General features: G+C 51.6%; 2 protein-coding genes across 7 annotated transcripts in view; one reads left to right on the plus strand and one right to left on the minus strand.

Annotated features, from left to right (window-relative positions):
- The first annotated feature begins 534 nt into the window (after nucleotides 1-534).
- Nucleotides 535-16,562, plus strand: NCF1 (neutrophil cytosolic factor 1). The gene is made up of 11 exons (XM_032430850.1): nucleotides 535-641; nucleotides 5,464-5,544; nucleotides 8,248-8,323; nucleotides 8,448-8,613; nucleotides 9,875-9,924; nucleotides 11,240-11,362; nucleotides 11,787-11,894; nucleotides 12,699-12,816; nucleotides 14,270-14,377; nucleotides 14,922-15,067; nucleotides 15,434-16,562. The coding sequence occupies exons 1-11, from the start codon at nucleotides 570-572 to the stop codon at nucleotides 15,559-15,561; spliced, it is 1,176 nt and encodes a 391-aa protein (XP_032286741.1). The 5' UTR covers nucleotides 535-569; the 3' UTR covers nucleotides 15,562-16,562.
- A 2,315-nt stretch (nucleotides 16,563-18,877) lies between these two features.
- LOC116648740 (general transcription factor II-I repeat domain-containing protein 2) overlaps nucleotides 18,878-25,948 on the minus strand; it is a 42,202-nt gene continuing 35,131 nt past the window's right edge. For 4 of the 6 annotated variants that reach the window (XM_032430945.1, XM_032430944.1, XM_032430943.1 and 1 more), the window contains 5 exons: nucleotides 25,280-25,357; nucleotides 24,048-24,131; nucleotides 23,248-23,431; nucleotides 22,994-23,022; nucleotides 18,878-21,091 (listed from right to left, as the gene is read on the minus strand). In XM_032430945.1, coding sequence (XP_032286836.1) covers nucleotides 19,488-21,091; nucleotides 22,994-23,022; nucleotides 23,248-23,431; nucleotides 24,048-24,131; nucleotides 25,280-25,357 — 1,979 coding nt within the window. In that variant the 3' untranslated portion in view covers nucleotides 18,878-19,487. Of the gene's footprint in view, nucleotides 21,092-22,056; nucleotides 22,278-22,993; nucleotides 23,023-23,247; nucleotides 23,432-24,047; nucleotides 24,132-25,279; nucleotides 25,358-25,948 lie in introns of those variants that run through there. The other 2 variants (XM_032430947.1, XM_032430948.1) reach the window with 2 other exon arrangements.

Genomic DNA, 25,948 nt, shown 5'->3' on the forward strand with positions numbered 1-25,948 from the left:
TATGTCCGTCATAGTAAGTGCTCTGAATCAAAACAGGGAAGGTGTGAGTGTGTGTGGGGGGGAAGTGTGAAGTTTTGCTCTTTTGTGAAGTTATCAAGAAAGGCTTCTTGGAGGAGGCGCCATCTGAGCAGAAACCTGAAGACCCTAGGGAGGGACTTACAGACAAGTGGGAGACGGACGGTCCAGGTGGCCCCGCAAGAGCAAAGACCCTGCAGTGGGAGCAGCTTGGTGTGTTCCAGGAACTGTAGAGAGGCCAGTGTGGCTGGTCCACAGGGTGCCGGAGGGAGAGGGGTGGGAATGGGCACCCCCCCGAACTGCGGGGCTCGCCGACCGTGGGGAGGACCTGGCAAGCTCTCCCATCCACATGCCTGCATGAGGCCGCCCACGTCCATGCCACAGGAGCCGAAGGAATCCCAGAAACTGAAAGAAGAAGCAGAGCCCTCCTTGCGTCCTCCCTGCCCCCTCCTGTCCCCACCCCTGCTGAGACCAAAGTGACTTCCTCTTTCCACCCCATTTAAGGCCCAGCCAGGGAGCGCCCCCCGCAGAAGGGGAGGCCCCGCAGTCCGGCCATGGGGGACACCTTCATACGCCACATCGCCCTTCTGGGCTTCGAGAAACGCTTCGTCCCCAGCCAGCACTATGTGAGTAGCCCACGGGAGGGCCTGCGAGCGCGCGGGGACAGGCCTGTCGCGGGAGCGCAGGTGCCAGAGAGCACTGTCACCGCGCGGCTCCCAGGACCACTGGCCTGTCGGGGCGCACCGTGGACGTGCACCCCGGCACCCCGGGGCCCTTGGTGGGAGGACAGGTGGCTTGGCCCCTGGCCCCTGCCAGCCCACCTCACTCCTTGCTCCCCCGCCCCAGCCAGGAGTCCCCTGTCAGCACCCCGTTCACGTCCCGGCTGCCCAGGGCCCGCTCCTCCCAGCAGCCCTCCCTGACCATCCCAGCTTTCAGGGAGCCGTCCTCCAGGAGAGGACTGGCGGCAACCCTCTGCCTCCCCAAGCCGGCCCTGGGATCAGTTACATTCCAGTCGGATCCCCTCCAGTAGGGTGACACCCACCAAGGGGCCAAAAATGTCCCCTTCCCCCATGCCCTGCCCCGCGAGGCTGCCCGAACATGTCCACCCCACCCCACCAGAGGGTCCCCAAGGCCAGAGGAAGGCCAGGGAGGAACTCTGCTTTGTAGGGCACATTCAATATCCTTTGCCAAGACCTTTCTTCTTTTTCTTCACTTTTAATTTCGAAATAATTTCAAACTTACAGAAAGGTTGCCCCCAAAGCACCAATAACTCCAATATCCCTCCACCCCCCACATCTGTGCTCCCTCTCTCCTCTCCCTCCCCATCCCCTTCCTCCCTCTCTTTCCCTCTCTCTCTCTCTCTCTGTCTCTCTCTTCCCCACCTCTTTCTCTCTCTCTCTCTCTCTGAATAGGACTTTCCTGAATCATTCTAGAGTAAATTGGAGACATTGTGTTTCTTTACTCCTAAACACGACTGTGTACTTTTTAAAGGATTTATTTATTTATTTGAGAGAGAGAGCACAGGAGGGGAGAGGGAGAGAGAATCTCAAGCAGACTCCCTGCTGAGCGCGGGGCTCAGCCTCACCACCCCGAGATCATGACCTGAGCGGAAACCAAGAGTCGGATGCTTAACCGACTGCACCACTCATGTGCCCCTCTACTGTGTATTTCTTAAAATCAAGGGCATTCTCTTACATCATCGCAACGCAAATGTGTCAACATCAGCAAATTAACGTAGATGAAACACCGTTCTCCGACCCACGGACTTCACTCAGATTTCACCATTTCCCTTACCTGTCTTCTGTAGTAAAAATGTTCCGGGTCTGGGATCCAACCCAGGACCACCTGCTGCATTTCACGTGTCGTGACTCTTCAGACTCCCTTAATCTGGGTTAGTCTTTTTTTAAGTTTATTTATTTAAGTAATCACTGCACCCAACACGGGGCTCGAACTCATGACCCCGAGATCAAGAGTCACACCTCCTCTGGCTGAGCCAGCCAGGCGCCCATGGGTCAGTCTTAATCTTTTTTTGTCCTTCTCAACTTTGACGTTTTGAAGAGCGTGGGCCAGTCATTTTGTAGGATGTCCCTTCTACAAAAGGATTTGTCTAATCCTTCTTCATTAGACTGGGATTATGTATTTGTGGCAGGAATAGCCCAGGAGTGACACGGTGTTCACCTCGTTGATCTTATCAGCTAGCAGGGGATTTTTTGCTGGTTCCTGTGTCGGTGATGTTAATTTTGATCACCAGATGTCTCTACTGTAAGGTGACTAGTTTTCCCCTTGTGATTAATAATGAACCTGTGGGGAGACTTTCTGAAATTAAATGAATATCCTGTTCCCTCTACAGCACCTGGGTGACTCTTGCCTAAGTCAAATTACTATAATGATTGCCAAACTGATTTTTTTAAACTCTACGGTTCCTTCTGCATTTATTAGTTAACATTGTACTGTAAGGTTCTTCCCCTCGTCCTTACTATTTACTTAGGTCACTATGGATGCGATCCATCACTATCATAACTCATTTCATGCTCCGATCGTACCAGATCTGGCTACTGGGAGCCCCTTCAAGCTGGCTCCTGTGTTTTTTTGACCTAGTCTGTCATTCTCTCAGCGTCATTCTTACTTCTGCTACTGATATGTTCCAGGCGGATCCTGTGCTCTCCAGCGGGAGCCCTGGACTCCGCCGTTTCACCTGTTTCTCTGCAGTGGGGAGTGAGGTTAGAACTCTAGATTTGGAAGCTGAGCATGCTCATTGCCTCTGGGATGTCTTTGCCCGTGGCCTTTCAGACCGGGGAAAAGAGCCATTCCATCTCCTTCTCCTTGTACCACTTTATATTCGTAGATCCTTTCTCTCTCCACGATCACCCCGCCTCCCAGCTGAATTAACATCTTGACTCCTTTGCTCATTTCTGCAATCCACATAAGCTAGTTCTATCAGAATTACAGCACCCATGCCATTATGAACAATCAACCTGTTAGGTCGAATTTAAGTCTTCTTTGCGTTTTTTGTTCCCCCCTTTGGATTGAAGGTAGAAATACTGTAACTAAGAGTTACTTGGATTTTTTTTCTTTTCCAGTTTTCTTTAATATGGTTGTTACCCATCTGACAGATAGTGAAGTTCGTATGTTTTCGTTTGTTTCCAATTTGAAGTTTTTTTTTTAAAAAATCCTTGTTGATCTAATTTTATTTTTAAATGTGTACTATATTAACATGTTTGATGTGATCAAACATCGAAACTTTAAAAAAAGATGTGTTCAAAGACTCATTCTGGTTTATCTTTCCTGTATTTCTCTTTGCAAAAAAAAAAAAAAGAGGGGGTGGCTGGCTCCATCAGTGGAGCATGCAACTCTCGATCTTGGGGTCATGAGTTCAAGCCACACACTGGGTGTAGAGATTGTTTAAAAATATATATATTTTTTAATAGAGAGCACATGAGCTGGGGGGCAGGGATAGAGGGAAATGGAGAGAATCTCAAGTAGACTCCATGCTGAGCGTGGAGCCTGACGCAGGCTCCATCTCACGACCCTGAGATCATGACCTGAGCCAAAATCAAGAGTCAGATGCTTAACTGCCTGAGCCAGTCAGGCGCCCCTAAAAATAAAATGTTTAAAAGGAAAGAAAGGAAAGAAGAAAGAGAGGGAAAGAGAAAGAGAAAAAAAGAAAGAGAGAGGGAGGGAGGGAAGGAGGAAAGAGGAAGGAAGGAAGGAAGGAAGGAAGGAAGGAAGGAAGGAAGGAAGGAAGGAAGGAAGGAAGGAAGCCAGACGACTGGGTGGCTCAGTTGTTGGGCGTCTGCCTTCAGCTCAGGTCATGATCCCAGGGTCCTGGGATCGAGTCCCACATCAGGCTCCCTGCTCTCCCTGTTTGTGCTCTCTCTCTGACAAATAAATAAAATCTTAAAAAAAAGAAAAAAGGGAAAGAGAAAGAAACGTATAAACGTTTTCTTGGGGTGTCTGGCTAGCTTAACTGACTGAGCCACCCAGGCGTGCCTTTGGTGCATTTCAAAGCAAATTGGAAACATCTGTACACTTTGCCCTAAATACTTAAGCATGCATATCACTACCTAGGGGTCATATTCGTTTATCTTTTTCTCTTTTTAAATTTTATTTTAAAAACATTTTTTAAGATTTTATTTGTAAGCAGTCTCTACCCCCAACATGGGGCTTGAACTCACAACCCTGAGATCAAGAGTTGCAGACTCCACCGATGGAGCCAGCCAGGTGCCCCTAGTTTTTTTCTCTTTTGATGTAAAATTTATGTAGAATGAAATCCACCAATCTTAGAGATATATTTGCTGAATTTTGATGGTACATGTCCCTACATAATCCAAACCCTCATCAAGGTATAGATTGTTACCATCACCCCCAGATTCTCTCACTCCCCAATCATTCCTCCACCATCCCCCGGACGCTACCTCTGTTCTGATTTCCCTCCACCTTTAGTTAGTCGCGCTTGTTCTAGACTATCACAGATTTGGAATCCTACCAATCATGTGTGTGGCCTTTCATGTCTGGCTTCTTTCACTTAGCAGAATGCTTTTGAGATTCATCCGTGTGGATGCATCTGTCAGTAATTTGTTCCTTTTTGTGGCTGAGTAGAATTCTCCTAGCTCTCTTTTGGTTTCTCCTTACCAGGTTTCTTTCCTTTTTTTTTTTCTTCCTAATAATGGCTCCATGGAGATATAATTCACCTATATAAAGTGTACATATAAAGTGTACAATTCAATGGTTTTTAGTATTCACAGAGTTGTGCAACCATCATGCTATATATATATATATATATATTTTAAAGATGTGTTTATTTGAGAGAGAGAGAGAGAGAGCATGAGCAGGAGGGGCAGAGGGAGAGGGGGAGAGAATCTCAAGCAGACTTTGAGCTGAGCGTAGGGCCCAACGTGGGACTCAATCTCACGCCCCTGAGATCATGACCTGAGCCACATCGAAGAGTCGGCCGCTTAACCGACTGCACCACCCAGGCGCCCCTCATACAATCAATATTAGATTTTCATCACCACCCAGAAGAAACCCCAGACCTGTTAGGAACTTCCCATTTCCAGCCCAGTCCCCACAACCACTAATCTACTTTCTGTCTGTGTAGATTGTCTATTCTGGACATTTGGTAGAAATGGGACCCTACACTCTCTCCCTGAGTTCTCGTTGGTCTGAGCCCAGGCTTTTCGTCTCACCTCCCGTAACTCTCCTACCAGCCCCAGGAGCCCCTCTGTCTCCAATTTACAGATGAGGAATTTGAGTTCATTTGAGAGAAGCTGCATCTCACCCTGGGTCCTAAGGCTGGAGAGCAGGAGCTCTGGGGTCCATGAGTCAGTGCCCTCTCTGTGGCCCAGGTCGCCCCAAAGAGTGCTCTCCCCACCCCACCCCCGCCCCTGCCCCTGAGTCCTATGGGCTTCCCCCAGGAAGCTGAACGCCCCCACCCCGTCACCCCCCCAGGTGTACATGTTCCTGGTGAAGTGGCAGGACCTGTCTGAGAAGGTGGTATACCGGCGGTTCACAGAGATCTACGAGTTCCACGTGAGTGCCCTGTGCACTTGTGTGTGTGTGTGTGTGTGTGTCTGGGAGGGGAGGGGAGGGGAGGGGACACCACACCCAGTCCCAGCTCTGCCCTTCCAGGGGGAGGGTGGCCCAGGTGCTGGCCAGGAAGTGAGGAACCCAGAGCACCCCCAGCCCACAGTTGAGGGTGCATTATTTATTCCTTCAGTTAAAAGAACATTTTCCTTAAAGTATGTTTTATTTTTTATTTATTTTTTGGTTTTTTTTAATTTAAATTCAATTGATTAACATACAGTGTATTATTAGTTTCAGATGTAGTATTCAGTAATTCATCAGTTGCGTATAACACCCAGTGCTCATCACATCAGGTGCCCTCCTTAATGCCCGTCACCCAGTTACCCCATCCCCCCAACCACCTCCGCTCCAGCAGCCCTGTTTGTTTCCTAGAGTTAAGAGTCTCTTATGGTTTGTCTCCCACTCTGATTTCGTCTTATTTTGTTTTTCCCTCCCTTCCTTTATATTCATCTGTTTTGTTTCTTAAATTCCACATGTGAGTGAGATGATATGATAATTGTCTTTCTCTGACTATTTCTCTTAGTTAGCATAATACCCTCTAGTTCCATCCACGTCGTTGCAAGTGGTAAGATTTCCTTAAAGTATGTTTTAATGTGGTAAAATACACAGAACATAAACTTTGCATTTTTTTAAAGATTTATTTATGTATTTGACACAGAGGGAGAGAGCAAGGACAAGCAGGGGGAATGGCAGGCAGAGGGAGAAGCAGACCCAGGCGCGCCCCAGAATTTTTTTAAATATTTTTTTATTTTTAAGTAACCTCCATACCCAACGTGGGGCTCAAACTCACAATCCCAAGATCAAAGGTTGTCTGCTGTACTGATTGAGCCAGCCAGACGCCCCTCTTGTATGAGAAATTTAAAGCAAAATGCAGGGTCACCTGGGTGGCTCAGTCGGTTTCTGACTCCTGATCTCAGCTCAGGTCATGATCTCAGGAGCCTACCTAAAAAAAAAAAGTAAGTAAGTAAGTAAATAAAGCAAAATGCAGATCAATGTGAAGACTATAAGGGTCCCACACACCCAGGACACTGAGTCACAATTGATATCACTGTGCTGTTTGCTACAAGGCTTTTTTTTTTTTTTTTTAATGTCAACTCTATGCCCAGCGTGGGGCTTGAACTCACAATCCTGAGATCAGGAGTCATGAGCTTCACCGACCAAGCCAGCCAGGCGCCCCACAAGGCTTTTTTTAAGATAAGAAAAATAAAACATGGGGCACCTAGGTGGCTCAGTCGTTAAGCCTCTGCCTTCGGCTTAGGTCATGATCCCAGCGTCCTGGGATCGAGCCCCACATCGGGCTCCCTGCTCGGCGGGAAGCCTGCTTCTCCCTCTCCCACTCCCCCTGCTTGTGTTCCCTCTCTCGCTGTGTCTCTCTCTCTGTCAAGTAAATAAATAAAATCTTTAAAAAAAAGAAAAGAAAACATTACAAAAGAAGTGGAAAACACCCTTTATCCCCTGCCCTGTCTCAGCTCCAGCCTGGGTGACTACACCTGTGCACGTGCACACACACACACACACACACACAAGTCCAAGAACAAGATGCAGTAGTGTTGAGCGTGCATTTTCCGCAGGCTTTCTAGAAGCCATCAGCATGCCGCTGCTCCTTTCTCTGCCTTGTTCCTGTCACTAGGTCACATCTTTGAGACCTGTCCATGCTGATATGTGCGCGACTCCATCTCTCCTCTCTAAACTGTTCTGGGTTGTTCCGGCGTAGGATTAGCCCCTTTTACTAATTGGTGGACTCATGCATTCATTCATCAACTATTTATCGAGCACCTACTAAGCGCCAGGTGCATCCTACTTGGTGAGTGGGAGATGCTCTGAAGGTAACAAGGGCATAAAAAAGATGCAAGTCCTTGCCCTCCCTTGTGGACCTTAAGTTCTAGCGGAGGAGTCAGGATAACAGACAAACAAAACAAGTAATTTACATAGTATGTTAGACAGTCGTTAGAACTATAGAGAAAATAAAGCAGGGGGTGGTGGTGGATGGGAGGACTGAGTTAGGAGGGGCAATTGTCAGGGAGAAGGTTTCACTGAGGGGGTGATATCCGAGCAAAGACTTGAAGAAGGACAAAGAGAAAGAGAAAGCGCTATTGACAAATACAGGGGAAGAACGGGAAAAGCAAGTGCAAAGGCCCTGGGGCAGGAATGAGCCTGGAGTATTCAGAGATGGCTGGAGCAGAGTGAACAAGGGAGGGGAGGGCGGTGGCAGAGGAGGTGAGTGAGGCAGACAGGACAGGTCTGCGGGGCCCTGTAGACTAATGTGAAGCCTTTGGCTTCCATTCTGAGTGAGCTGAGAGTCAGGGAGGGCTCTGAGCAGAGGAGAGACATGATCCAATTTAAGTGTGAAGAGGGTGCTGGGTTGAGGGCAAAGATGGAAGGGGGCGTAGGATGTGATCATCCAGGTTCGGTGGAAGCTCAGCCCGAGGTGGTGGCTGTGTGGGTAGTGAGAAGGGTCAGATTCTGGGTGGATTTTAGGAGCAGAACCAGAAGGATCTGCTGGTGGCATGAATGTAAGGTGGGAGAGAAAGAGGACCAAGGATGGCAGCCGAACTTTCTAGCCCATGTGATTAGAAGAGTCGTTTCCGATTCGATGCTTTGGCAGGGTTGTAATAAAGGACGTGCCTTCGCCTTTTCTTTTGTGTCTAGAAAATGTTAAAGGAAATGTTTCCTATCGAGGCGGGGGACATCAACCCACAAAACAGGATCATCCCCCACCTGCCAGGTAAGCACAGGGTCACCTGTCCTGGCTCCGCTCGCCTGCCCTGCGATCTGTGCCCCCTACTCCTGCCCCCTCTGGGGTTTGACCTGGGAGTGTGCTCACTGGTGTCCCTCCCGGGCCCCTCCAGCCCCACGGTGGTTCGACGGGCAGCGGGTCGCCGAGAGTCGCCAGGGCACCCTCACCGAATACTACAATGCGCTCATGAGCCTGCCTGTCAAGATCTCTCGCTGCCCCCACCTCCTCAACTTCTTCCAGGTGCGCCCCGACGACCTCAAGCTCCCCACGGACAGCCAGTGAGTGGCCCCCGCGTTCTGGCCCCAAAGTGGAAGAGGGAAGGGCGGTGGTGAGCTCTGCCTGGGGAGGGGGTGCAGGATATCCCCCCCGTGACAGATAACTAAAGCTCAGAGAGGGGAGATGACTTGCCTGAAGTCACACAGCCCAAAAGAGAAGGAGGAAGGATTCTAACTCTGGCCCGTGTGACCTGGAACCCCCCCACCCCCCACCCCAGCGTCCCTGCCAAGTCTCCACCTGGCGCCCTCTGAGCCTCACGGTGCTGGGTGGGGGTGCTCTCTGGGCTGGGAATGTGAGATCCTAGGTCCTCAGCCTCAGCTTGCCTTCTGAAAGCCATTTCCCCGTCTGTAACTGGGTGGGAAGGGCCAGATGGAGTAATGGGGGCCGTGGAGAGCACTTACAAACTGTGAAGTGCAGAGCCCCAATGGGGGGGCGGTGGGAGGGTTGGTGGCCACTGTTAATCGCTGAGCACGCCTCCGCTTTGCCCCTCATTCTCTGCCTGCCCCAGCCCCAGGGGACTCCTGTACTCAGGGCCCAGCCTGGAAAGCATCTGAGAAGCTGAGGGAGGTCTCAGGGGAATGTGCTGTCCTGCTGGGGAAGGTCCCTCCCTCTGTCCCTCGCTGCTCACTGAGTGCTGGTGAGGCCTGGTGGACACACAGCACCGCGGAACATCTCCCCTGGCCCAGGGGCAGGACAGTGCAGCACCCAGGGGCCTGGGTGGTGGGGATGCCCCCTCCCTGTCGGCCGCTCTCCTGAGCCCCCAGAAGAGGGGAGCTGGCCCCCCGAGGTGACAAGAGCCTTTCCCAGACCGGAGTGCATCACCTGTGCTCTCTTTAACAGTTGGCTCCTTGGGGCACCTGGGTGGCTCAGTCGTTAAGCGTCTGCCTTCGGCTCAGGTCATGATCCCAGGGTCCTGGGACCGAGCCCCGCATCCAGCTCCCTGCTCAGCGGGAAGCCTGCTTCTCCCTCTCCCTCTGCCTACAGCTCCCCCTGCCTGTGTTCTCTCTCGCTCGCTGTGTCTCTGTCAAATAAATAAGTAAATAAATCTCTAAAAAAAACCCCCAAAAACAGTTGGCTCCTTCTTTGGGCCTGCAGAAGGCGGGGGCGGGGGGCTTTCCTTGCCCCGTGGCTCCCTTCTCCCTGCAGCGGCCCCCACATCCCATGTTCCTTTTCCTCTTGGGAAGTTCTTCTGTAGGTCTGCCCGGAGCCTCTGCTTCCCCAGTGGGAAGCTGCACGCCTAACCCAGATTCTTCTTTCCTGCAGGGTGAAAAAGCCAGAAACCTACCTGGTGCCGAAAGACAAGAGCATTACGGGTGAGAGCTGGGGGCAGCCACCTGTAGGTCACCCTGAGGGGACTGGGGACATGATGGGGGATGCTGAGCACAGGCCAAGCAGGGAAAGGAGCCGGGGTCGGGGGGGGGTTATCTTGGTGGCTTGCACTAACGACTGGGGATCGAAGCTCATGTCTGTGGCCGCAGAGCCCAGCCCGACCCCCGCTCCCAACAGCCCGCGATGTCCTGGCTGAATGAATGAACAGGTTCGGGGGCAGAGGGGCCTGACCGTGTCTGATCTGTTGTGCACGATAATTGTTAATAATACAACCTGACATTTATTAAGGACTTATTCTGTCCCAGGCCCTATTTTAAATGTCTTGCACATATTAACACGTGTAATCATCTCTGTAACAAATATGAAGTAGGGACCAAAGTGCTATTAACCCCATTTCACAGCTGGACACACTGAAGCTTGATTTGAGCTGGAACTCAGGTCAAGGGCCACACAGCCACGAAATGTGGAGCGGGATTTCAACCAGTGAGTGGGATGCCCGGACGGGGCTATGGGCCACTCAGCGTGTGGTCCAGGGAGCAGTGTCTTAGTCTATGCGGGCCAAAGCACCGCAGACCAGGCGAGGGGGGAGGGAGGGTCTTAAACAACAGAAATGAGTTCTCTCACAGTTCTGGAGGCTGGGAGTCCGAGATCAGGGTGTGGGCGGGGTTGGGCTCTGCCGAGGCCCCTCCCCTTGGCGTGCAGACGGCTGCCTCCTCCTTGTGCCCTCACCCGGCCTTCCCTCTGTGCACGTACCCCCCTGGTGTCTCCTCCTCCTCTTATAAGGATGCCAGTCCTATGGGGTCAGGGCCCCACCTTATCACCTCTTTAAAGGCTCTAACTCCAAATACAGATTCTAAGGTACTAGGGCTTAGGGCTTCAACATGTGAGTTTTTGGGAGGGGAGAAGAGGGGTATTTCAGTCCATAACATGGTGCAGTAGCAAGACCTGGGGGCTGGTTAGAAATGCAGACTCTCAGGTCCCATTGCCGGCTTATGGAATCAGAACCTGCGTTCTAGCAAGATCCTGGGGCGATTGGTGTGCACATTAGGGCACAGGAGGGCTGCTCACTAAGCTGATCAAGTGAGAAAGAGGGTGTGTAAGGTGTGTGACTAGTGTCTGGAACACACTAGGTGTTCCATAAATGTGGGGCTACAAAAACTAGCTGGTCTCTGCTGCTTTCTAGTTGGCAGGGGACATCTACCTCCAGCGCACCTGGTTCTGGTGGCCCGTGCAGGGGACTGCCTGGAGGAGGCAGCCCATCCCCGCACTGTGCACTCACCCCACCTTCCCTCTGTCCAGACATCACAGGCCCCATCATCCTGCAGACGTACCGGGCCATCGCTGACTTTGAGAAGACCTCGGGCTCCCAGATGGCTCTGGCCACGGGTGATGTGGTGGACGTCGTGGAGAAGAGTGAGAGTGGTCAGTCTCCCTGCCCTGCTGGGACCTCAAGCCCCCTACCAAGGCTCTGGCCCTCAGACAGCCTCCAGCTTCCTCCCCGCCTGGTCCACTGACAGACTTGTGGCTCCTCTGGGGACCCCAACTGGCCTCCCCACGCTGAGGGCACCCCCCAGGGGAGGCTGTGGGCATCTGTGCATCCCCGGGGTTAGGTCCAGGAGGCTAGGTGAGCTGCTGGGCGTGCTGTGTGGGAAGCAGATTCTGAGCTGTAATCCTGTAACCTGTGTGCATGGAGTGTGGTGAAGGTGACATTTCTGAATCTGAATGTTGGATGTCTGTGCGTCTATGTCCGGGTGTCCTTACCAGCCTGGTGGCCAAGGGAGGCTGCCAGGCCCGCCCAGACTTCCTGCCTCACCCCCACCCCTCCCCCACCCCGGTCCCCGCACAGGCTGGTGGTTCTGCCAAATGAAGACAAAGCGAGGTTGGGTCCCGGCGTCCTACTTGGAGCCCCTGGACAGTCCTGATGAGACAGAGGACCCAGAGCCCAACTATGAAGGTGCGGCCTTGCCCTCCATGGCCATAAGGATGTGAGGGGAAGGGACCAGAGGGGCCCTGGGATATTGAGAAGCCAGATACAATCATATCTACTTTGGGGTTGGATAGGATTGTGGGCTGCACAGTGGGGTCAGGGTGGAGACCCCATAGTCTGGCTTGAGGGGCCCAGGTAGGAGGTGGTGCCCTTGGTCAGGACAGAGAACCAGGAGGTAGAGTAGAGGTGGGTCCAGCCCGGGCCAGGTCCAGCGGGAAGCCAACTGAGGAGCAGATCTGAGGTTCAGGAAGGAGCGCTGCCTGCGGGCAGGGGCATCCTCGCTGACTGCAAGCGGAGAACCGGCAGCCCGCGGGCTGGAGCTAAGTAAGTGAGTTAGAGTTGATTGCCCGTATTTTAAAATGGAGAGATTTCACAACCCTACGCGGATTTATGGCATCTCTGGAAAAACTGGAAAAGGTGTGGACGCCGGAGTCAAGTGGCTCAGGTGCCACGTGGACGGGTGCTCACCCCTGCACCACCTGCCTGGCCACGTGTCCTATTTAGGTGCCTGGCCCCTGATGTGGATGGTGGGGGGTGGGATGGGCCAGCTCCCCCGGGTGTAGCGGGCAGAGGGCAGAACTCCGGGGTGCCCCACGAGTGTGCGGCAGGAGCCTGCAGAGGGAGACCAGTAAGGAGCAGGCAGGGAGGAGGGGGGAGGGTGGTCCTGGGCTCTAGCTGGAGAAAGCCTCGGGGCCCAGAGAGGAGAGGAGGGGAGGCAGGCCAGCGCTGGGCGGACCCTCACACCGTGCCCCTGCCCCCACGGCCGAGCAGGTGAGCCCTATGTCTCCATCAAAGCCTATACCGCCCAGATGGAGGATGAAGTGTCTCTGCAGGAGGGCGAAGCCATTGAGGTCATTCATAAGCTCCTGGATGGTTGGTGGGTCATCAGGTAGGAGAGCGCCCCGCCCTCCCCACTGTGCCCACCCTGAGTGTCAGCCCTGGCCTGGGACCCGGTCTGTTTGGGCTCAGTGCTGCCTCAGGTGTGGGACTCTGGATAAGCCACCACCTCTCTATGGACTCAGTTTCCATTTTGGTAGCAGATCAATGACTATCCCACCCCAACTGGCTCCTCAGGGTTCAGTGTCCTTGTTCTTTGTGACTTGGGGTCACTCGCCATCTATTATTCCTTCTACAACACAATTGATTGTTGCATTAATTATTTTACTTGAGAACTGGTAGAGCAGACCCTGTCATCCTTTTTCCTTTTAAATCTTCGGTTGTCATTGATTCTTATCCGGTCATTCCTCCTGGGGAGAGCAGAACCCTGGGGGCTTGTAGGACCCACTGGGCCTCCCCAGGTCCTTGTACACCCTTTCAGAGCCTCGAGTCATAGGGCCAGTCCATGGCCCCAGTGAGCTCGTGGCCACAGCACCCACCATCAGCGTGGCCCCGGGCTGGAGGCTCTGAGGCAGGAAGATATTTCTCAACCTTTTTGACCCTCACTTAACTGCCCATCATGTACCCCTAAGAATCTGCTTGTGATTCTCCCACCAGCCAAGAAGGATCAGAGTTTTACTGAGTGAACTTTGTAATATGCGAAGTTTTTCTCACTCCCAAATTATAGTAGTGAGAATGGAGAGAAAAGTCTTTTCAGCAAGTGGTGCCGGAACAGCTGGGCGTCCACCTGGAGGAAAGGCACATAGACCCCTCCCTCACACCACGCACCTTTATTCGGGTTGCGTCATGGGTTTGACCAAGCACAAAACCCCAAACTAAAAAGCTTGTGGAAGAAAGCATAGGGGAACTTGGTGACCTGGAGGGAGACAAAGGTTTCTTAGACACACTGTAAAAGAAAATACTGACAAATACACTGTTGCAGATGTTTTATTGCAAACACATGTCCCGGGGGGGGGGGGGGGGGGGGGGGGGGGGGGCAAGTTGGACCTGCTAATTTCTCCTACTACCAACATCAAGGCTGGGCGGGCCTATGTTGCACAGATGAAGAAACTGAGGCCCAGCGGGACAGAGTCTGGTGTTGGCCAAGCTTCAGGGTATCTGCAACTCCCGACTGCCTTAACCCCAACTGTTTATTTTTTTTTAATTTTTTTTCTTTTTTTAAAGATTTTATTTATCTATTTGTCAGAGAGAGACACAGCAAGAGAGGGAACACAAGCAGGGGTAGGGGAGAGGGAGAAGCAGGCTTCCCACGGAGCAGGGAGCCCGATGCGGGGCTCGATCCCAGGACCCTGGGATCATGCCCTGAGCCGAAGGCAGACGCTTAACGACTGAGCCACCCAGGCGCCCCATCCCCAACTATTTAGAGACATCCCTGAGTCCCCCACATCTGAGGTCCCTACTCCCCCCTGTGACTGCGGGGGCTTCAAGGGCTGCCTCTGTTGCAGGAAAAACGACATCACAGGCTACTTCCCATCCATGTACCTACAGAAGTCCGGGCAGGATATAGCCCAGGCCCAACGCCAGATCAAGAGCCGAGGGGCACCGCCCCGCAGGTGAGCGAGGGTCCCTGGGACTGGACGGGGCTGAGGAGGAGGTACCACGGGTCCCCTCTGTGGGTCCAGGCCCTGGATTGGCAGTGCTGGGGAGGGGGCTCGGGACAAGGGCTCCCCAGCAGGCAGGGGAGACAGAACCCTCACTGGATCGAGGCAGGACTTGCCCTCCCACATCGTGGGTCTGGCCCGGGGGCGGTGGGACAGCAGGGGTGTGAGGTGGAGGTGTAGACGTCGATGCCGGGCGTCCTTGGGGACGGGCCCTGAGGGCTGTGGCAGTCCAGAGGGCTTCCTGGGGAGGGGCCGGGCTGATGGCTGGCAAGGGGCGTGGGAAACGGACCTGGGCTCTGCCACCCAGGAGTCCGCGTTGGCGCGGGGGAGTCGCATGCATGGCCCGCCCCGTCGTGCGGGGCCCCCGCCCCGCTCCCCACTGCCCCGGGCCAGTCGTTGGACCCCAGGGCCTGTCATGCGCGTCCCCGCAAGCAAGGACGCGGGCGCAGCGGGGACTGCCAGGCGCTGAGCAACGCCCCCGTCCCGCTGCGCCCAGGTCGTCCATCCGCAACGCACACAGCATCCACCAGCGGTCGCGGAAGCGCCTCAGCCAGGACACTTATCGGCGCAACAGTGTTCGTTTTCTGGAGCAACGTCGCCGCCAGGCGCCGCCGGGACCGCGGAGGGCAGGGAGCCCGCGCCGTGAGTGCGGGCGGTGGCCGGGGGCGGGGGGCGGGGCTGCCCGGGGCGGGGCCTGGAGAACGGGGCGGGGCCAGGGGCGGGGCCAGGCGCGCCCGGGACCGCGGAGAGCCGCCAGCCCGCGCGGTGAGTGCCGGCAGCGGCCTGGGGGCGGGCTTTCTTGGGGCGGGGCCTTGAGGACGGGGCGGGGCTAGAAGCGGGGCCAGGGCCGGCCTGGGCCGCCCTGTGCTGGGAGCCCGCGGCGTATGAGTGTCCGTAGCGGCCTGGAGGCGGGGCTTGCCGGGGCGGGGCCTGGGCGGTGAGGGGAGGTGGGGCCGGAGGTGGGGCCTGAAGGTTGGGGCGGGGCCTCTCACCCGGCCGCGCTTTCAGCGGTAGGGAAGCAACCTCAGACCGAGCGCGCAAAGCCACAGCCCGCGGTGCCCCCGCGGCCCAGCGCGGACCTCATCCTGCACCGCTGCAGCGAGAGCACCAAACGGAAGCTGGCGTCCGCCGTCTGAGGCCGGGCCACTCCCCTAGATGGCGTCCTGGCCTCTCCGCCCTGTCCCGCCCCATCCCTGTATACACGTGTATAGATCCAGAAGTCTGGATGCCTCCCGCAGTCTCGGCCTCGCCCGGCTAACTATTCAGCGCTCTCAATAAATGTTGCTTGGAGTGGACAGAGGTCCTGCAGAGCAGCGGGGCGGGCTGGGCTGGGCTCGCCCTTGGGGGTGTTTATAGAATTTGGACTGAGGGCTGTGAGCTCTGCTGGGGCGGGAGGTTGGGGGAAGTTGCAAGAACCAAGGTCCGGTTGCACAGTGCCCTGGCTTCGGCCGAGACTAAGTTTGCACGGGGCCAAGTGCAATAAGAACGCCCCGCACCCCCCGCCCCCGCGCTGGCTGTTTGGACAGAAGCTGCCTGCTAAAACTTTGGTCCCACTGCAGAAGAGTTCTGAAGAAGGGTGCCACAGCGCGCGGTGTGTGCACCTTAGTTCGGTGACAAAGAAAAATTGTCATCTAGGTATAGGGAGGGAGCACCTTTGATTATTCGCTGCCCAGTTAGGAGGTTGTACCAGAAAGCAATTACTCATTCATGAACAGACCCTCACCGCCCCCACCAGCCCTGCTGCCAGACTCAAAGTCTTTGCCGGTGGATCTTTTGCAAAATGCAAAGACACCAACCAGGGTGCAACCCGGAGCTGCAAATCTTGCTAAAGCAGCAGCTTATCAGGAAGGCGGTCGGTGGCAGCTACCCCTCCTTATGTGGGAGGAGGCACAAGAGGATGGACAAGGCTGGTTCCTTCGAGATAAGGGGACTGATGCTTCTCAAGAGAATAATTTGACCAGCGCAATGATTGAAAGAGGCCTTGAGAACACCACTGGGCCCTTTGCTTTTTGCACATTCGGTTTGCTGGAAAAGTCCAGCCCCTCAAACGCTATCATGCAAAGCTGTGGGAGAATTAACCACCGACCATCCCAACCCCTTTGCTTGTTCAGTTGCGAGTATAATTAAAAAAACAAACTGTGTGAGATAAAATACAGATTTTCATAATTTTTAGTTTCATTTTTTCCAAGTTAAGGTCCTGATCCAACGTTTTCCTCACGTTTTTCTGCATTTCTGGTCCCCTGGAGGTGGCCCTGCGCTGGCCCCACTGTTGCATGCTGAGGAGGAGGCCCGGGTGGTGCTCAGGCCTGAGGGCAGGGGGCCTGCCCTGGGGGCCTCTGCTGTCCCCTCGGGGGAGCCCACAGAGAGCACCAGGCAGGCACGCCTGGAGGGGCCTGCGTCTGAGTTACGGCTGCAGTGTGCGGGCAGACGATATTCTTGAGGCCAGGCACAATGCTGGGCTTTTTCTTTACCTTGTTTCTGGTTTGAGAACAACCCTGGCAGGTGGGTTTGTGGTGGAGGAAACCAAGCCTCAGAAAATGTAAGCAAGTTTTTAGGGTAATATGGCAAGTGGGTGACAGAGCTTTTCTTTTTGGTTCCAAAGCCCTACTGGATCCATTACATTCTCCTGACCCCGCAGAGTTCCTGCTCTGTGGCTCAGTCCAAGTGGCAGGTGCTACGGCCAATGGGCACTCAGAGGAGGGAGGTGACAGGGGCCTGGCTTCCAGAGCTCCAACCCCCCACGCCCACCCCAGGCCTGTGTTGGAGTGACCAGTGTCCTCTGTCCACCTGGGACAGGAAGACAGGGCCTTGGGGGAAATGCTCCTAGAAACTGATGGGGCCCACCAAATCCAGCCCTTGGCTCCAGCCTGGGCCCCACCACTCCGCTCCTAAGTGCTCTCATTTGCAGACACCCCATCAATCGATGACCCCAGAAAACCATCTGCTTGCTCAGTCAGTTCTCCCAGGCTTGGCTCTGTCATCTGAGTGACGGTGCTGGGCCGCCACGGTCCCAACACGCATGCAGGATAAAGAAGGAAGCCGTAGGAGTTGATTCAAAGCAGAACAGCCCATGAATAGTCGAGTCACAGAAGGCAGCCCAGGCTGAACCCTGCTGTCCCCTCAGCATCATCCGATGCGCTAACCACCAGAAAGCCACACATGACAGCCTCCTGTCATGGAATGACAGGGACTTCGGAGTCACACAGACCTAGTTTGAATCCTGACCCCGTCTCTGCTGTGTTACCTTGGCAGGTCACTTAATCACTCTGAGCCCTAGCTGTCGGTCTATCACATGAGGGGGCTGACCTTTCCCTGCAGAGTCCACAGGGCGACCCCTCTGATACTCGGTTGGGCATCTGCTTGGGTACACCGGGGCGGGTCTCCCCTGACCCCGTTGTAAACCAGCCCATTCCTCCCCCTAGGAAGTGAGCCTCTGAGCTAGCCAGACCCAGCTGTACCTGCAGTCCACCCCCCAAGGACAGGAACTGCCAGGGTGGGGTCATTTTCCCTGTGTCTGAGGACATGCACTGGGGCTCCAGCTGGGGGCGGGTGCCTTGCGCAGGAAACTGCCTGGAGGTTGGTCTCTCTCTCTCTCTCCTGCAGCCTCCCTTTATTTTTATCAAAGTGTTTTGTCCATTGCTTCCTGAATGGGTCATCACCAGGTCGGGATCTTTAGCCTTTTTGCTCCCTAGTCAGATTAATTCTTCCAACCTGGAAAGTATTCATAATTTTGGGTCATTAATTCCAGTGGCTAATACAGATTAAGAACACTGTGTGTGTGTGTGCGCGCGCGCTTTCAAATGCCAGCTCTCCGTGGGTTAAGTGCTATAAAGGGAAGGACATCAGGACAGTCTTCGAGGGACTGTCCCCAGCTTGCAAACACGTTAGAACACAAGGGACACCATGCACAGTGTCATTTATGGTAAACGAGATCGAAGTATTACATCAGTGTTCGATTTACTGGAGCTGGTCACTAAGTAAGTCATGGTTAGAGAATATCCCTATTCTTGGAAAATATTCCCTAAAGTAGTCAGGGGGAAAGGATGTATGTAACCCCCTCAAATGGTTCAGAAAAAAAAATTAGGTGCGTGCATTTATACACACATTATACTCGGACACTCGTGCATACAGGCTCACAGGCAATGTACCCACACACACACAAACACACACACACACACACACACACATGCGCGCGCGTGCACACATGAGAGAGAGAAGGAGGCCAAGCAAACAAGGGATAGAGCATAGGGGTAAAATTTCAATAATATGAGAATTTGGCAAGAGGACATGTAAGTGTTCTTCATACCTTTCTCGCTTCCGCAACTTCTCTGCAAATTTGAAATTATTTCAAAATACAGTTTATTTATTTCTTAAGTCATCACTGCACCCAACATGGAGCTCAAACTCACCACCCACAGATCAAGAGTCGGATGCTCTACTGACTGAGCCAGCCGGGCGCCCCTCAAAAAAAAAGTTTACCAAAAAAACAAAACAAAACAAAACAAAAAAACGAAACAACCTCCAAACCTCAGCTGCCTTGGCCTTTGAAAGCTCATGTTACTTGTTATCTGGAGTTCTCCATTTTCAACTCCTATCTTCGTGGGTCTGCCGGGAGGCAGAGACAGATCACACAGGGGTACTATGGTTGGTGAATGTGTCTCCAAGGGACTGTCCCCAAGCTTGCAAACATGTTAGATCACAGGGGACACCATGCAGAAAGTGGGCAGATAGATGTGTGTGCATTTACCCTCCTCCACGAATACACACCTCTCTCTCTGTTTCTCTGTTGGCTGATTTAAAACTTCAGTATGCTGGCCCCAGGGGTGAGTGAAACCCGCCGGCCAGAAGGAAAAGCAACCACCAGAAATACAATAAAACGGTCTTCATCTTTACTGGACTATGGTGAGGCATAAAATGTCATACAAACGGGTAGGATACTGCAAGTTACATTTCCGAGTCAAAGTGGAAAAAACTGGAAAACAGAAAGTTTGTAACTCATCTTCTCATCTTGCAATCCCTGGGGCCCGGAGGATTCTCGTCTTGCACCCCCCCGTGTTGTAAGTCATGTCGCGATGTGGAGCATGGAATCCCACTGCGAGTCCTTTAACTGCGAGCAGTATTTCGTTTTGCTCAGTTTCATAATGGAAAACAGCTGTTCGCAAATGTAGGTGCTCCCGAACATGGAGAGAATCTTCGCACAGTGGATTCTGTACTTCGGGTAGCTACTCCACAGGTATTTGTAGAACTCGGGGACCCCGACCTTGTCGTATTTAGTCTTTAGCACCGTGTTGCACTGCAGGTCAATGACCTCCATCTGGAGCGCCTCGTGCACGCTCTCGATCTTCACCGAGAAAGGGGAGCTGAACAGGGTCAGGTCACTTTCATAGAGTTTGAAATCGGACAACCTCTTCTGGAACTCGGTCTTCAGTTCCACGATTTTGGGAATGTAGTTCAGGCCGTCACTTTCATTTCTGGAAACCGACTTCAGCGTGGGGAAGTGGGCCAGGTTATTCCTCGCCAAGTGAGTTTCCCAAAGGCACAGTTTGGCTAGGAACGCCCGGATCAGGTCGTACATCTGCGTGACGACCTGTGAGTGCCCTTGGAGCGAGATGTTCAAAGTGTTCAGGTGCATTGTCATATCGACCAAGAAGGCCAAGTCTCTGATCCAATCTTGAGAGCTCAGCTGAGGCAGGGGCTTCCCTCTGGACGACATGAAGGAATCAATTTCTTCCAACGATTCAAAAAATCTCTTGAGCACCAGCCCTCGACTGAGCCACTTAATCTCGGTGTAGTAGAGCAGGCTGCCATATTGGCTGTCCAGTTCATACAGCAAGGTCGTGAACTCACTGTGGTTCAGTCCACGGGAGCATATCCAGTTCACGGAGTTAACCACCACACTCATGACGTGGTCCATCTTCAACTTTTGCGCACAAAGCGATTCCGGGTGAATGATGCAACAAACCGACTTCAGATCCGAGTCCTTGCAAATCATGGCCACCTTGGACTTAAGTTTCGTCACCAGCCCGTCGTTCACATCGACCATGGCAGGGGTGCCCGTAGAGGCCACGCTGACCAGTTTTGACCAGTCGATATTAAACTTCTTCAGACTCTTCTCGACACGCAGAAATATCTCGTTGCCAGATTTTGTACCTGTCATGGGCACCGTATCCAAGAGCTCTTCCGACACATCAAAATTCTCATCAACGCCGCGGATGAATATGGCCAGCTGGGTGGTATTATTGATATCCGTGATCTCATCGATTGCGATAGAGTATGCCACGAACGACTTGATTTTTTCGCGTAACTTCTCCCATAAGTTCCCAGCCATGTCTTCTATGGGTTGCACGGCCGCAGTTTCATTTGGGCTCACATTTGCAAACGCCTGTTTCTGCTCGGGGCCCACGATCTCGGATGACCCCAAGAGGTACTTCCTGAGTCCTTTCTTCAGCTCATGGAGCTTCTCGTCCCGCATCTTCTCGGTATACTGGTCGTAGTGCTTGCTGTGGTTCGTTTGATAATGGCGCCGGAGGTTATACTCTTTGGACACAGACATGCTCTGTTTGCATATTAAACACGTAGGAATATTCTGCACTTCCACGAAGAAATACGCTCTCTCCCACTTCTCTTGAAAGACACGGCCCTCCTGGTCTATCTTTCTTTTTCCCACTTTTGATAGAGACATGGAGACAAGAAATATTTCACTTTTTCTCTTAACTCTACTATACGAAAAACGACAGCAAAAATGTGATGATAAACGTCAGGGGTGAAGTGGCTGGGGTGGGGGGGTATGGTTAACCCACTGCTGCAGAGGGACGGCTGACTCTCAGCTCCAGCAACGGGCTGCTGGAGGGAACGTGGGAGCTGGGGCCAGATCTTCAGATTCCAAGAGAACTTAGAAATCGACTCTTTTTTTTTTTTTTTTTTTTAAGGTAAACTCTATGCCACACGCGGGGCTCGAACTCACAACCCTGAGATCAAGAGTCACTTGCTCTACCCACTGAAAACGTCCCTGGCTTTTCTTTCTTTTTCTTGAAAATGTCCCTGGCTTTTCAATGTCGGCCACTCGTTTCCATTTTTAAAAGGTACACTAGCCCAATGAAAGGCATCTTTTGTGATTCAGCAAGTACCTATGTTTGCCCCATCTGCTTTAAGCAAGAATGATCTGGCACTATGTTTGCATTTTAATGTATATTTTTTCATTTGTGTCTCAAGAGAACTTTGAAGTAACAGGGATGGGGGATGACCACAGAAGGTGTGTGATTTACCTGCTGTGAGGCGCAAGGGGCCTTGGTCATAGCCACGGAACCGCACACAACTTACTTGTTTTAAATTTAAAGAAATCTGACCACGAAGCAGGTAAGAGCTCTACTTGGAGAGAACACAGGTCTAAACATTCACTTCAAGAAAATGTGGGCGGAGGGGCCGCCTGGGTGGCTCAGTCGTTAAGCATCCGCCTTCAGCTCAGGTCATGATCCCAGGGTCCTGGGATCGAGCCCCGCATTGGGCTCCCTGCTCAGCGGGAAGCCTGCTTCTCCCTCTCCCACTCCCCCTGCTTGTGTTCCCTCTCTCGCTGTGTCTCTCTCTGTCAAATAAATAAATAAAATCTTTAAAAAAAAAAAAATGTGGGCAGAGACAAGAAAGTCAGTCAATTCGGTGGTTGTCTGGGGCTGGGGGCAGGAACAGGAAATGAGAGAAAAATGGGTAGGAGGGATCTTTTGGGGGGTGACGGAAACGTCCTAATATTAGATTGTGGTGACAGTTTGCCGAGCTCTGTAAATTTATTAAAAATCACTGGCAGGTGTATACCTCACACAAGGGAATTTTACGGTATGTAACTCATGCCTCAGTAAAGCTACAAAAAAAAGAAAAAGAAACCGTTCAGCAACAAACAAGACGAGTTTAGGAAGAATAATCACTCGGGCACTTTCAAAGAATATTTTAGTTTTTCCAACTTGAACTGAGGAGGCGCCCTAGTGACTCAGACTCCGGAGAACATCCCTACATCTGCTTTACTCACCCTACAGGATACTGATGACTTGCTTGCAATGACTCCAGGGGCCACGTTCAGAATACTGAACAGGCACAGTGGATGGGGCATTGCTCAGTCAGAACAGATGTTGACCTCAGCACCGGAGGGGTCCTGGGAGCCACCTCTGTGCCAGGTGGCACCCTCTAGGCTCTGAACTGGGGGGAGATCTGGGCGGGGGGGGGCTGGGGGGGGTGTCCTCGGGGATGGAGCTGGGGTACCAGGCAGGAGCTATTTACCCACTGAGCTGGGCTAGTTCAGTAAAATGTTCCTAGCCCCCCACCCCTGCCATAAAGGGCTCCCAAATTCCAGTGTGCCAGCAAGCTCCTTCAAGCTGTCGCATTGAGAATTCTGGTGGAGCACCCGAATTAAAGGACTTTATAACCAGTAGGACAAATAAACTGCATCTTAAGAGCACCATGCTTTGCTCTAAGGCTTAAGGCTTGAGAAGCAAGGCCCCCCGTGGGGAGGGCCTGCAAAGACACGTGGCACCACACAGTGGGTGCTGGATGACTTTCTTGCCACCCCCCTGGGATACTCACCATTGCTAAGCTCCAGGCCTGGAAGCGGTCTGAAGAGAAAGAGATATGGTGAATGCCACAAAGTTCGTTTGTCCGGGGACACACAGCTCCCAGAAACGGGATACGAGACAAGGAGTGCGAGAGGCACTGGGCTTCGGAGCCCCACGGCCCACCTCCTGGTTAAAAAAAAAAATCCCACCGCCCCCCTCCTCCACCTCGATCAGGTGGCGACCTTCAGGTTCGTTCTCCTGACCAAGCAGGGAGCGCTCACCTACCTAATGACTGTGAATTTGATAAATTCTGCAGCGTCCAAGATCCTTCTCATGGAGCTGATTTCTAGGTAACCAGGGGCTTTGAAGACCACGCCCGGGGGCATCCCGTCGATAACCACACAGCCTGGGTTGAATGTGATCTTCCTGTAGGGAACTTTCACAGGGAAGTCCACCCCGATGGCTTCACCTGCGAGGAGACAAACAACAGAAGACCGCTTCAGTGTGTCACCTGCTTTTCCCAGACCAGTGCCGAGATGCTAAAATCCTTCCCGTCCAGTGACAACGTGGGCCATCGGCCATTATTACTTCACGGACAGTCTTACTGACTTTGACATTGGCAACGGGCAGTGAAACAGATTCAATTTCTCTCTCCAGGAAGGAGAAACGATGCTGGCATCTACCTGAAAAAGGGTTTTATGAAGATTAAATAATGATTCACATGTCAGTGCTGAAAGCAATGCTCAGCCATGGTAAGAACTCAGTAAATCAAAGATAGATACTATTATTGCAATTAGTGTGTCCATGTAAAAGCTCTTCAGGAAAAATACATGCTGATTTTGATCATAGCTCCTTCCCCAGAAAGATCTATTTCTTTTTTTTATATATAATTATTTTATTAAAAAATTTTTTTTAGTAAGTTCTACACCCAACATGGGGCTTGAACTCACGACCCCTAGATCAAGAGTCGCACGTTCTTCTGACTGAGCCAGCCAGGCGCCCCCAGAAAGATCAATAAAGTATTCCATTAAAAAGAAATACCTCAAATATATACATTTTGGATACATAACAATATAAAAACTTACCAAATTTTCGGCTAAAGAGGTCATTGACTTGTTCTCTTAGTTGTTTTATCTTTTCAATGCTGGATAATCTTTCCTTCTCGTTATCTAAAAATAATTAGACAATCAAGCAAACTGGGGTTATTGATCAATTTACCCCCAAAAAAGCTGTTGGAGGAAGTGCCTGACAGCACATGAAAAAAGCACTTTACCTGGCTTGTCATTCAGTTTAGTTTTTTGGAAATGTGTAAGTGGAAGCCATTAGAGACGACAGAGAATTTCCCAAATTATAAATCAATGTAAACACACTCCATACTACCTTAGGGAACATTTTCAACATTATGTAGGACCAGGATGTCCACTTTCACCTCTACTCTTCAACATTATAATAGCAATCTGAGTCAATGCAATACGACAAGTAAAAGGAATAAGATGTACTAGGATTAGAAGGGAATATTTTTCAATACTTAACATTTTTATTGTATTTAATCTTGAATAACTAGAGCAATTACATGGTTCAAAACTCACAAGACATAGAACAACGCAGAGTGAAACATTTCTCTCACATCCCTCTCTCAGCTCTGTTTCCTTCCTTGGGGAGATTATGTTATCAGATTCTTTTGTATCTCTCCAGATATATTTTATATACACATATTTAGAAAAGATTGCTTGACGGGCAGCAGATAAATTCCACCTCTGTGGCCAATTCTTATTTATTTATTTATTTATTTATTTATTTATTATTATTATTTTAAAGATTTTATTTATTTATTTATTTGAGAGAGAGAGAATGAGAGACAGAGAGCATGAGAGGGAGGAGGGTCAGAGGGAGAAGCAGACTCCCTGCCGAGCAGGGAGCCCGATGCGGGACTCGATCCCGGGACTCCAGGATCATGACCTGAGCCGAAGGCAGTCGCTTGACCAACCGAGCCACCCAGGCGCCCTGGCCAATTCTTATTTAACGGGAGCTGGTGCATGGAGTTGTCTGCCCTGAGGTGTATTTTCCAGTAATGCCAAGGCGTGGCTGTGAGAAGTAATATATCTGATTAACGATGTCTGATATAAGCAAGATATTCAGTGTCTGACAATCTGTAGTGTATTTTATATTCCTGAATTGTCATTCCTTAGTTGAAAGGGTAAACTAAGCAAAAAAAATAAAGTTCCAAGGGTTTATGACCCATGTTATATAATGGCTAAAATATAACAAAAAGAAAAATATAAAGTCAATTATGATAACGCCAGATAGACTTCCATACCTGGAATTGTCACCTGAACAATGTTAAGATCTTCCACACCTGCCGCAGAATTGGTAATACTGGATGAATTTGTGCTTCCTAAAAACAGAAACTGAAATTTAGAACTTAAAGAAAATTAGGTTAATTCTCCTCTAAAAATGTCCATGTGTCACTCTGATCAGAGGCACAGACTCAACTTTTGAAGCTTCAGAGAACAGTTGGCTGCAGGAAGTTGGGCTCCATGCTCAGTGCAGAGTCTGCTTAAGATTCTCTCCCTCTCCCTCTGCCCCTCTGCCCTGCATGCTCTCTCTCTCTCTCAAATAAATAAATAAATCTTTTAAAAAATAAAAGTGCTCATCTGGTTCCATATTCCATAAGCCATCATAATAACTGTTGTCAGATAAAGGACAAGAACACACCTACAGATGGGCTTCCAAATGCCACAGTCTGTTGCTGGAGGCATGGTCATTATCTACCAAATAATTTACAGCGAATCCTTTAGAAAACTGCTCTCCAGAACAAAAAGGTGACTGGGCTTGTAGTCCCTGTACATGCATGATGCCCCACAAGAGAAGAGCACAATGGAGAGGCCATCTTGGAGAATATTTCCATCAACCTGCATTCAAATCACTGCTGGACTTGGATTCTAACATGGGATTCTTTATATTGTTTCCTTTTTTTCCTTAAAAT

This window comes from Phoca vitulina, unplaced genomic scaffold (genome assembly GCF_004348235.1).
Source record: "Phoca vitulina isolate PV1807 unplaced genomic scaffold, GSC_HSeal_1.0 scaffold45, whole genome shotgun sequence".
NCBI lineage: Eukaryota > Metazoa > Chordata > Mammalia > Carnivora > Phocidae > Phoca > Phoca vitulina.

What these genes read in the sequence shown, in the direction of transcription:
- NCF1 (XM_032430850.1), top strand. Translation starts at nt 570, where the DNA reads ATGGGGGACACCTTCATACGCCACATCGCCCTTCTGGGCTTCGAGAAA. An exon ending in GATCATCCCCCACCTGCCAG is followed by an intron (nt 8,324 to 8,447) that starts GTAAGCACAGGG and finishes GGGCCCCTCCAG; the next exon opens with CCCCACGGTGGTTCGACGGG. An exon ending in AAGCTCCCCACGGACAGCCA is followed by an intron (nt 8,614 to 9,874) that starts GTGAGTGGCCCC and finishes TCTTTCCTGCAG; the next exon opens with GGTGAAAAAGCCAGAAACCT.